General features: G+C 35.6%; 2 protein-coding genes across 3 annotated transcripts; one reads left to right on the top strand and one right to left on the bottom strand.

Moving 5' to 3' along the window:
* Positions 1-85: 85 nt before the first annotated feature.
* On the bottom strand, positions 86-6,628 carry LOC105251340 (RNA-binding protein squid). Of its 2 annotated transcripts, XM_011258064.3 has the most exons (9): positions 6,344-6,628; positions 3,121-3,161; positions 2,907-3,034; positions 2,639-2,785; positions 2,424-2,555; positions 2,057-2,318; positions 1,692-1,763; positions 872-990; positions 86-577 (listed from the first exon to the last, which is right to left on the bottom strand). In XM_011258064.3, the coding sequence occupies exons 1-8, from the start codon at positions 6,487-6,489 to the stop codon at positions 920-922; spliced, it is 999 nt and encodes a 332-aa protein (XP_011256366.2). In that variant the 5' UTR covers positions 6,490-6,628; the 3' UTR covers positions 86-577; positions 872-919. The 2 variants fall into 2 exon arrangements, with proteins under 2 accessions (XP_011256366.2, XP_011256368.2); XM_011258066.3 differs by lacking the exon at positions 1,692-1,763.
* A 380-nt stretch (positions 6,629-7,008) lies between these two features.
* Positions 7,009-10,029, top strand: LOC105251339 (zinc finger CCCH domain-containing protein 65). Its single transcript, XM_011258063.3, has 2 exons — positions 7,009-7,235; positions 8,267-10,029. The coding sequence occupies exons 1-2, from the start codon at positions 7,159-7,161 to the stop codon at positions 8,889-8,891; spliced, it is 702 nt and encodes a 233-aa protein (XP_011256365.1). The 5' UTR covers positions 7,009-7,158; the 3' UTR covers positions 8,892-10,029.
* The last annotated feature ends 1,026 nt before the right edge of the window (positions 10,030-11,055 follow it).

The following is an 11,055-nucleotide window of genomic DNA, read 5'->3' as shown; positions in this document are numbered from 1 at the left end:
TTAAAGGCTCCTTTTCAATTAAACTATTTGTATCAAATTCAAGGAAGATGGATCATATAATGTGGAAATCACTTTAAATACGTAATTCTCCTCAATGACGCACATATTCTTTCGAGAAGAGGCACGTTGTCGTGCTTACATTGTATATTTTATACAACTAATTCTTATTTCATTTTATATATCTATTGTACGGCAATATTACTTTTTGTAAGATTGTTATACTGTTAGATACTTCATCTCGTTTTATTCGGTATTACATTCAAAAAATCTATTAATATAGTTTTATATGCTTGCTTTTCTACCGCGAACGTATTATTAAAAAGGAGAAAAACGACACAAGCTCGTACTACAAACGGCAGAAAGGAAAGCATATAGAGACGCGGAATAATAAATTGGAGTTAAATACAAAATTAAATTGCTACTGCTATTTCCATCGTAGATTTCGGTGATTGATTTTCGGTTAGCAGCAGTTGTCCACATTGTCGAAAAATTGTTGAATTCTTGCTAGGAGGAGCGCGGCTTAATGGAATGATAATTGGACGAATGAAGAGATCGGTAGTAGAATGAGGAAGAGTACCTGTGAAAGAGACGAAGTAGACCATACATTTTTGTGTGTCTGTATGTGTATTTATAATTTTTTACAAGTTATATTACAAAATGTATATATATTAATCGAACGTCGTGAAGTTGGATTGACAAAGAAATCCACAAAACATTGATTTAAATTAATTCATGCTTTTATATATAAAAATGGAAATAATAGACATCGATACACAAATGTAAACAAAGCGACATTGAGAGTGAAAAAGAGAATTGCCGCTCTAATTCTAAGAGTGCGGGAATACAAAGTTCTAAGAGCGCGGCAACTCACCAGCAATTACAACGCGAATTGCACTGTGGTCGCGAATGAGGATTTTTGTTAATATGGTTGGTGCCTCTGATTTTGGCGACCACCACCTCCTCTCTGCTTGCCGCCGTAGCCTGAGCCACCTGAAACAATGCCGATATTGTATCATTAGTCTTAGAATTTAGTATTTAAGATTCAAGTTTATATATAAAATTAGATTTATATACATTTATAATTTACATACACGAGCGCGCGCGCACACAACATTAGAACATAATATAAACAGATAAAACAGATTTTTATTCGATATAAAACATACACGCGCGCGCACGCCTCGACAGAGATACACTATACTACTAACAACAATCAGGTATACTACGGGAGAAAATACTACAGATAATAAATGTAAGAACAAAGAGGCTACAGGTTAAACTGCACACTATTCGGATTCATACCCTTCATTTCGATGCGCATCTCTCTGGGATTATAAATTTTCTTTCTCTTGTTATTATAATAATGGATAAGCAACATATGACAATTCATGTAAGCAAAGATGGCAAAAGCATGGAAAATTAAATGTATATGTTTTTTACAAGCATTATGTTTCTACAGTTTCTGATATTAATCAAAATTTACGTCAGTTATTATTTAGCCAATTTATATCCGCGATTGGAAGTCGGGGTTAAGTTGCTCCCATAGCAAAAGAATTGTAAAGATGGATAAAATATTCTAGCGGTGGCAAAGCATCAAACTGAATATAAAAGACAGAAAGAGAGAGAAAGAGAGCAAAATACTAAAAATGATGGGTAATAAAGTATGTATCAAGGAACGCTGTAATGCGTACCTTTACCGCGTACACCACCGCGCCCGCCCGCGTAGCCACCATCGTAATTACCACCGCCATAGCCATAGCCATCTGCGTTTCATGAAACACATGGTACAAATGGAATCAGTATCCGCCGCGTACCACCGAGATTTTAATACGGTAAAGAATTTTAAAAAAAGTGTATGTACACCATCGCGATTATAAAGGAGAAATTTCGACTCTTCGATGAAATTTTTTAGTTTAAGAAAAACGTAATACAAAGATCCAAAGATCGCCAGGACTGATTTTATGACAGAAAGTATCACCTCACCCTGGGACATTAAATTCGAAATTTGCGATTTGCGCGATTTATGTAACAAAACAAACAAACAAAGGATAATCACCACCATATCCGCTGTAATCGTAACTTCCGTAACCACCGTAACCGCTGCCGTAGTAATCGTATCCTCCGTAACCATCGTACCCACCGCCGTAGCCACCTTGACCATACCCGCCGCCGTAGCCACCTCCGTAACCCTGTCCCCAGCCACCTTGACCTCCAAAACCGCGACCACGGCCACCACGAGCACCTCTACCTCGGCCCATCATTCCGCCGCGCATTCCGCCCATGCCATCCAATTTGGGTGTCGCTTTCTTCACGTCCACCTTCGATAAGAAAAATTCAAGATTAATGAGAAATTTTTAATTGCTAAGAAATTCAATTTTATAATAAAAGATTAAACTATTTTTATATTCCGTATAAAAACTCACCGCTTTTCCATTGATGGTTTGTTTGGGTGTTTTGAGCAGCTCATTGACCACCTGCTCAGATTCAAAAGTAATAAAGCAGAAACCTTTCCTTTGGTTCTTTGTCTTGTCGAATGGCATTTCCACTTCGACAATCTGTAAAAGAATTTGAAAAGTGCGTGATAGTCAATTTTATTTTGTGCTTTAGTCTGCTTATTTCCAAATCGCAAAATATTTACATTTCCAAATTGTGAAAAGAAGTTCTTAATATCATCGTCGGAGAGCTCCGTCGAAAGACCACCGACGAAGATCTTCCCGTGTCTAGCTTTTGCTTTTTTGGGGTCGACTTTTTTGTTGTTAATGACATGATCACCGGCTGACATAATCTGCAAGAAACCGTTAGGATTATTTGTATGCATCTTGATTTTTTTTTAACATTGAAAAAAAAACCTTTTATTTTATTACTGGATTATATTTACTGTTATTATTGGAAAAGAGAAAAATTACCTTATCGAGAGCTTCAGCCTTGGCGAAGACAATGAATGCAAAACCTCTCGATCTCCCCGTGTTGGGATCTGTTTTAACATTAATACTCTCAATGTCGCCGTATGTGCTAAAGTGTTCTCTTAATTCCTCTGAAAAATCCCGAAACAAATTGCAAATAAAAATATCTAGATTTGCAAAAGAAACGTAATCATTGATCAAGAATGAGAATACTCACTGTCAGTAGTCTCCCAGCTTAAGCCACCAACAAATAATTTTCTGTAAACAATAAACAGAAACGAAATTTATAAATAAATGTAATGGAGAATAATACGCTTGCCGCCCTAACTTTTCAACCGCTTTTACGGTGCTATAATTGTTACGAGTATATTATTATCTCAATTGAATTTTTGTATAGGCACATAATATTAAAATAAAAAAGAAAGAGAAGGATAAAAATTGAATGTGCCTCTATATCAATCATAGAGTCCTGATTACTTCCGGTCAACCTGCAAAGCAATGGAACTAATTTATTTTACCAAAGAAAAAAACAGATCTTTTTATGAATGTTACATTAAGTTAATAACTTCTCAAAATTTACTAGTTTTAATTCTATTCCTATGCAAATTAGAATTGTACTATGATTTAACAGAGCGCAATTGACGATCCATGATGCTATCTGGAAAAGACACTGCAAAAAATTTTGATATTGACGCAAGCACGATAATCATTCATCTTTTTTTTTTTCGATTGCAGGAAATAGGAATTCCAATTGCAGCAACATGCAATGTAGGTGTTGGCCTACATAAAGATTTGGAAAAATAAACACGTTCCTTGCGTGAGACTAAACAAGATTGTTATTCCGACAGCAAAAGATAAAAAGAGTTACAAGATATATACCATATCCCTAGAACAAATGAACTCTGATAAAGTTAAATATGTATATATTATTATACAATTTACATACGCAGTTACTACGCGATAGCGTAGTGAAATTGAAGTTATGGAGAGACGGCGGCATTACGCAATCACACAGGTAACTCGATTTAAACATCATAAAAAAACAAGATTTGTGAAAAACATTAAAAGAAAAAGTTTTAGAAAAATATGCATAATATATATATATATATATATATAAGTGTGTGTGTAATAATATTATAAATCTGTGTGTATGTGAGAGTAGAAAAAAAAAACGCATCAAAGAGAGCAAAGTACTGTTATAAAACGATGATCCAAATAAGCTAAACTCCAGTAGTTGATATATACGGCTGCCCCTAAAGAAAATACAAATAACTTCTCTAAGTTACACACACAAAAAAAAAATAATCCCGATTATTAATATTGGCCCAAAATTAGTATAAGTGGCACGTGGTAGATTGACTGCAACTCTATAATATTGGAAAGCTAAAAATTAATTTTTACATTACGATATTAACATTGGTCACTGTACGATTTTGCTCTGTTATCTCCCTCGCTCAATTTTTTTTTTATTTAACTTCATTTTAAACAACATTATTAGGCGTCAAACACTCGTATGCATACATATATAAATTTTTCTATCTTACAGTTTATATTCATCGAGAGGGCTTATTTTACATTATTTTACGATTCATTATTAATTATCTCGAGTCTTAGGACATTTTTGGTATTATTATTTTTATATTCAAATAACAAGCTGCAATATGTACACACTTTGCTGTTTCTCTATTATTTGTTTTAACTTTTTTTCCGGCGGTGTTAAGTCTGTATTTATATACGTATTTATATCGATATATATATTTATAAATATATATCATTTTCGTATATCATCTAGGTTGATGATAAATACCATGGGTACCAGTCACTCGCCGGTATCTGTTGTCAGGTCAGGTCACAGTTAGCCGGTTGCAAGCAGTCCACCATAATCGCACTGGGACGTTTGCCACCTGCAGACCAAGTCACAGAAACTGCGTTAATGGCGTTCCGGAGCTTCTATCGGAGATGTTTGCATTGGCCCTAGTGTCTCTGCGCATTTTTTTTCATGCCCAAATAATCCAAATATCACAATTCAGCGGAAATTACTCTACTCTGTATTATATCCAGCAGGTAAGTATGTGCTACTGCGACACATATTTGATCTCAAGTAACGTTTGACTCGACTTGACTCCAGCACTTTTGTGTTGTGACGGAACATGATGGACTTGAGAATTCGATGCTCGATCGCTCACAATAATTCCGACCCCAAAGTTCATTTCATCAAGCTTCGCAGCTCAATTGAGAGATCCCAGACAAGCATTGGATGTATTTGTCAATCGTTTTGAGCAATTGACTAATCTGAATTTGACTGTAAACTGTTACTGTGAATAAGGACAGATGACTCGTAACTGATCAAACGTGTGGATTTTAAAATTATATTCTCTATTAAGAAAAAAAAGAAAAAGAAATACAAATACACACAAAAATGTTATTTTTAAAGAATACATATATAAGTAGATCTACATATACATACAAACTTTATCAATGCTGAAATTGTCTCTGCCTTCCGTTAATTATAGAACTAGAAGAGAGTTAATTGGCTGAGTAAGAACAGAAAGAAATTTACAAAAAAGTTAGAAAGCTTGAAACAGATGGACACATACCTCCTAATTGTAGCATATGTGTAATTACAATTGCAGCATAATATATATATAATAAGTACGTAATTATATTTACCTTATTTTACTCGTGAAAAAAACAAACAATATGTAAAATATATTTCGGATAAAATATATTTACTGTGCAAGGGCAATTGTATCAAAAATGCAGTAAATTATTCGATAGAATTCACATTTCATTTCTCGTGTATAGTATATATATAAGTTATCTCTGATTCATAAATATATCGGGTGGCGATATATAGCAAAACGCGAAGTTGCAAAAATTTTGCAAATTTGTCGGGATGCGCTTTCGGCGCTTGACAAGAAGCGAGAAACGTCATATTCGCGCGAAAAAAAAGGAAATAAAAAGAAATAGAACGCAAGCGGGGAAGGAAGATGACGCGTGAGCGAATTCCTTCTCAAAGAGAACGGCGTAGTAGAAAAAAAAAAGAAGAAAAAAACTTCATCTCGTACGCCACGAACAATAATAGCGAAGCAAACTCCGCCCATTCGCGGGGACAAAAAAGAAACGCAGCGTCGAGCGCATCGCGATCGCGGGACGCGAGGCGATCGCGCGGGAAAGCGATCGGCATCCGGAGCAGGACGGATGCGAACGGATTACCCGTCTCGGGATTTTCTCGATTCGGCCCTCGGCCATTTTGTACGACGGCCACTCGTGTCGCGCGGCCCGGGAGGGGACGCCGGAGCGATTTCGCGGGAAAACGTCAGCGAGCGAGACGTAACGCGGGCACGACGGGTCGCCGGGATCGCGGGGGGAGGGTCGGATCCGGTCGCGAGCATCGTCCGCGACGGGAATCTCGGCGCGAGCAACGAGAGAGATCTTACCTGTCCTCCTGCGAGTCCTGGCCATTCTCCACGGCGTCTCCAGTACCGCCGCCACCGGTACCGCCGCTCTCGGCTTCGCCGTTCTTCTCGAAACTTTGCTCCGCTATGTCTTCACTGAAGTCCTTGTTCTCTTGCTGATCTGCCATTGTTTACGACTGCGTCTCACGCACTCGTCGCGCTCAACGATACAGGGGAAGATCGGGTAGATAGAAAATAATCACACTCGCGCTATATCGGAGGACGTCTGCGCCGAACGGGTCCGCGGATGAAAGGAGGACGATGAGAGGAATGTCCCTGCTGGTTTTGGAAACGCCGCGATCGCCCGTGTCGCCCTCTGCGGGAGGAATAGTGGAGACGTCGGGTCCAGTAAGCGCGACGCTTCTTCGAATTTTCACCAATCGGGACGAAAAAGTCCCCCGATTGGTCGACTCGCGTAATCTTCATCTTCGATGACAGCTTTTCAAATTTTTTAATTTTTCTACTTTCTGAATTCTAAATACTTTTCTAAATTCGAACATTTTTCTACTTGACAGCTAATCACCTGACATCGCGTTTACGCGTGTTTTTTATTGGAAAGCTCCCAATAACTCTACGAACGCCATACTGACTTTTAGTGTACTTCCGCGACAGGTAAATTACATCAGATGGCGCCACTCTCAGCGCTGATGAAAATATTTTTTTTATTCTACGAGAGTTTGTTGGCCCAGTCGGAGTCGCGCGTTTGACGTTTGATCTCGCGTGATGATTAGATTAATTGTTTTTAGTTGTTCCACGATTAGGTCGTTTAGTTTGTAGGAATCGACTGAGACGTTATTATGGCTTCCTTGGTCGCGGATTACGGGACCTCCTCCGGCTCGGACAGCGAGACGAACGGTGACGTTTCGGATGATGCGTAAGTTTGGATCGCTGTGAGCTGCTGTCCGATTCAGCTTTTATCCTTTTTTTAACGCTTCTCCATCACCCAACTTAACCTCTCTAATCTTCTATAGAAGGCATGAAACTTGTCAATATTCTTACCCAACAGGGAAATTGTAATGACGGAAATCCAGTTTTAAGATGAAAGATATCGGATTTAATAGGTCATGCCACCATAAGGTTAAATGCACGATGACAGTGCAAAGTACTTTGTATACTCTAGTAAAGGTAACATTGAACTTGAGGAGAAACATCAATGAGGCGTACACTTATAAATTGAGAGTAAGATTGGATATAATTTCAATTCAAATTCTATAAGGGCCATGTATTAGTTAATGGATTGTTGTTACAGTTGATATTATTGCTTCAAATTATATATTATGTTTCTTCGCTTTCATGATGTTCTTCTCTTGCATCTATAGAACTGGATATATCAAGGTTTGCTTACATCAGATTATATCAAATGTATTACATTTCATAAGTCCTTGTATTATTTATAATTTTTTCGTAAGAGAAAATGTTTCACATGCGTTCTATTTCTTTCTTTCTTTTCTCGCTTCCTTTAAATTATTATAAGTAAAAAGTATCTATTTAGTTTTTTTTTAATTGCATATAATTATTATAATTATATATAATTATTTTTAATTATATATGAAAGTGGATCTAAAAGATTTACTTGTTTCATTCAATTTAGAAAGTCCATGTCTTTTTGCTCTTTTTGGTTTCTTTTTGATTTCCCGTTGTTTTATTTTGTTTTCTTTCAATGCTTGAGTCTATTTTTATTTCATTTGAAGGTTGCTTACTCATCTCATTCTTTATCCATTTTACATTTGCAAATTTATGTACTTCATATGAAATATCCATCTTACAATATAATGAGAATTAACCATTGTTGTAATATAAACATTGAAGAAAAAAATCATGCTAAACATTCATTCAAATTTAGCAACCCTATGTACATACAGAATGTGACTTGTTCTTTGTAATCTGATATTGCCTCACCGTTAGCTTTAAGGATGGAGACAAGGCAGAGTCAGAGGAGGATGAAGAAGAAGAAGAGGATAATGATGAGAACAGCAACTCGCATAATGACGAGAACGGACACGTGAGAATAAATGAAACAACAGCTTCCAGAGAAAAACTTCCATTGCCCACGCCAGATTTCAATAGCGCATCCACATTGTTGAAGACCTCAGTGTTCTCGAATCCGTTCGTCGAGGCGGAGCGGGCGAAGAGCGCGATCCTGGAGAAGCATGTCAAGATGACGCCCACGTTGGACGACACCAAGATGATAAACGGTCGTAAGATCTGTTGGAATTATCGAAAGGGCCGTTGTCGATTCGGGCATAACTGTACCTTCGCCCACGACTCTGATCTTCATCGCAGCGCGGCCGAATTGGAGGCTCTGCGGACTCCGCAGGAGACACTGGTCTGTCAGACCCGATACAATGGACAGCAACAGCAGACATCACTGACCGCGAATGACGAGGAGAACGAAGTGGATCAGGAGAACAATCAGACTGCGAACAGAAAACGCAAGAAGAGACCTGGTTTGAGCCAATTGTTGCTTCCAAGTAAAAAAGTCTTTAAGCTGTACAAAGCGCAGCAACAACAACAAACCAAAACTAGATGAATAACGCTCATTCGATGTAGCGATAAAAATGAAAATCTGTCTTCTGGCTAACCCATTACACGTTCTATGTGAACATGTTTTACGAGAACACAAATCGAAAGGGGAAGTTTAAAAGATGAAACGGTGAAAAAAATTGCAAGATAAAAATTGCGAATTTTTTATTCGTTTTCGTATATTCGTTCGAGAATCGAATTTCCATCTTTTATCAACATAGAGGCCATTAATGTCTAACAATGAGACTAACAAAATCTCGCACAAGATTTAGACTAGCATTAATTAAATGAACAGAAGCGATATAGAGATATAAGAAATCCCGATTTATGCTTCCAACACAATCCTATCTGCGATGTGGATAGGAACGAGAAATTTTTGTTATCTTATATAAAACTGCAAAAGACTATTCCATGTACAAAGCGTACGATTTGTCTCTCGTGACATGACTATCGCAAAATGTCTTCTCGATATTCCATGTTTTCCTGTGTATTTATAATTAGTTCATTATTTACTTAGATAGATTAGTTAGAATTATTTGCTCGCAAGAAAACCAAATAACATGTTACAGTAAATTCAATACATGGAATGCATTGTAATATCATTCGTAAATTCCATTCAACGATTTTGAAATAAAGATTTATATATAAAGAAATATCTTATATATGACGCGCTTCCATGCATGCGCTTGTGTAAATTTACAATTAAATCAAACGCAATTGCTCGATTGTATTCTTTTTCAAAAAGTAAAAATGTTTGGCATTTCCTTACAATCAAATGAAATAAATTCGATCAGTTAATTACAGTAGTTTCTAAATATAAAAATGATTAAAAAAATGATTAAAATGTACTAATACACTAATCTCTTGAAAAGAATTATTTGATTATGATAAAAAGAGTGAAAATAGTGAAACATCATATAACAAATTAAAAGTTTAGTCAATTTTATCGAATTTTAATGAGATTAAATAGAGTTTTAATAACACAATAATTATCTGTTAAAGAAAGGAAACCAATTATATTGGAAAGTTAAAATCAGAAGGATCAGTGGAAAACCAAAAATTTATCTATGTAACGCGACTGAAAAGAGGCTCCTCGGAAAATCCGAGGATTTCTAAAAAGTTGCTAATAAATAATTCAGCTGTGATGAAATATTGCCGTTTAATTTATGCTTTCTTCGATACCCAATATATTAGTAGAATATATGTAATAGAAATGTATACAAAAAAAAAAAACATCAAAAGAAGGTTCTTAAAAAGTAAATTTAAAATATTTAAAGATTTTGAGAAAGAATAATATATAGCCAATAAATTATATATATATATATATATATATATATATATATATATATATATATAAGATTACTTTTATATATTATTATTATATAATATATATTATTATAATATAAAGAAGCCTAATGAATTTACTTGTATAAAAAAATTTGTTTTTAATTGGTTGTTTAATAATAAGTGAAATTTTAAAGAAATATATGTTGAATAAAAATAATTTTTAGATTATAAAATAATTTAAGAATAAAATTGTGACTTTTAAAAAAAGAATCTTTGGTGAACAGATTTAGTGTATGGTAATGAGACACGAGACACAATAGGCACGTGACATTTTTTTTATTAGACGCTTATGGGTACAATGTTCTGCTTTTTTTCGGACCCATCTACGTGAAACTGAGTGCGCGTTGATAATAATTCACTATTGCATTCTCTTGATTGAAAATATAGACTTTCGCGTTTGTACATATATATATTTTCATATATATGTATACATACATACATATATTTTTTCTTTCTCTTCTTTTCTTTATTTCCGTGAATGAATGTTTCACAGGCACTTCGTCTCTAAACAGTGGCAAAATTTGCGAATGATTAATTTTGCGTATATGGAAAATGCGAGAGCGATACGTATGAAAGTAAGCGTCATCGCAGAATTCATTATCGAGGCTTTCAAGGTCACGAGCAAATACAGATCTCGCACAATCATTTTTATCTTTATCTCAGTTCGCGTTCGTTTTGCAAACCTCTTATTTTTATATAATGCGAGATCTCACAATTACATCGACAACACATATTACAATTAATCACAGAAATAGTAGATTTGACGAAAATGATTGCGCCACTTTATATACAATTAACATAATTATTTCTACGGGTAAGCACCT

Source organism: Camponotus floridanus, unplaced genomic scaffold, assembly GCF_003227725.1.
Source record: "Camponotus floridanus strain SB8 unplaced genomic scaffold, Cflo_v7.5 scaffold1, whole genome shotgun sequence".
Classification (NCBI taxonomy): Eukaryota; Metazoa; Arthropoda; class Insecta; order Hymenoptera; family Formicidae; genus Camponotus; species Camponotus floridanus.
This window is presented reverse-complemented; position numbering and strand designations above follow the sequence as displayed.

Excerpts from the sequence above, each read along its gene's own strand:
- LOC105251340 (XM_011258064.3), bottom strand. The coding sequence starts at position 6,489 with ATGGCAGATCAGCAAGAGAACAAGGACTTCAGTGAAGACATAGCGGAG. Across the intron at positions 3,162-6,343 it reads CAGGACTCGCAGGAGGACAG|AAAATTATTTGTTGGTGGCT; the intron begins GTAAGATCTCTC and ends TATTGTTTACAG. Across the intron at positions 991-1,691 it reads CGGTGGTGTACGCGGTAAAG|GTGGCTCAGGCTACGGCGGC; the intron begins GTACGCATTACA and ends GCATTGTTTCAG.
- LOC105251339 (XM_011258063.3), top strand. The coding sequence starts at position 7,159 with ATGGCTTCCTTGGTCGCGGATTACGGGACCTCCTCCGGCTCGGACAGC. Across the intron at positions 7,236-8,266 it reads GGTGACGTTTCGGATGATGC|CTTTAAGGATGGAGACAAGG; the intron begins GTAAGTTTGGAT and ends CCTCACCGTTAG.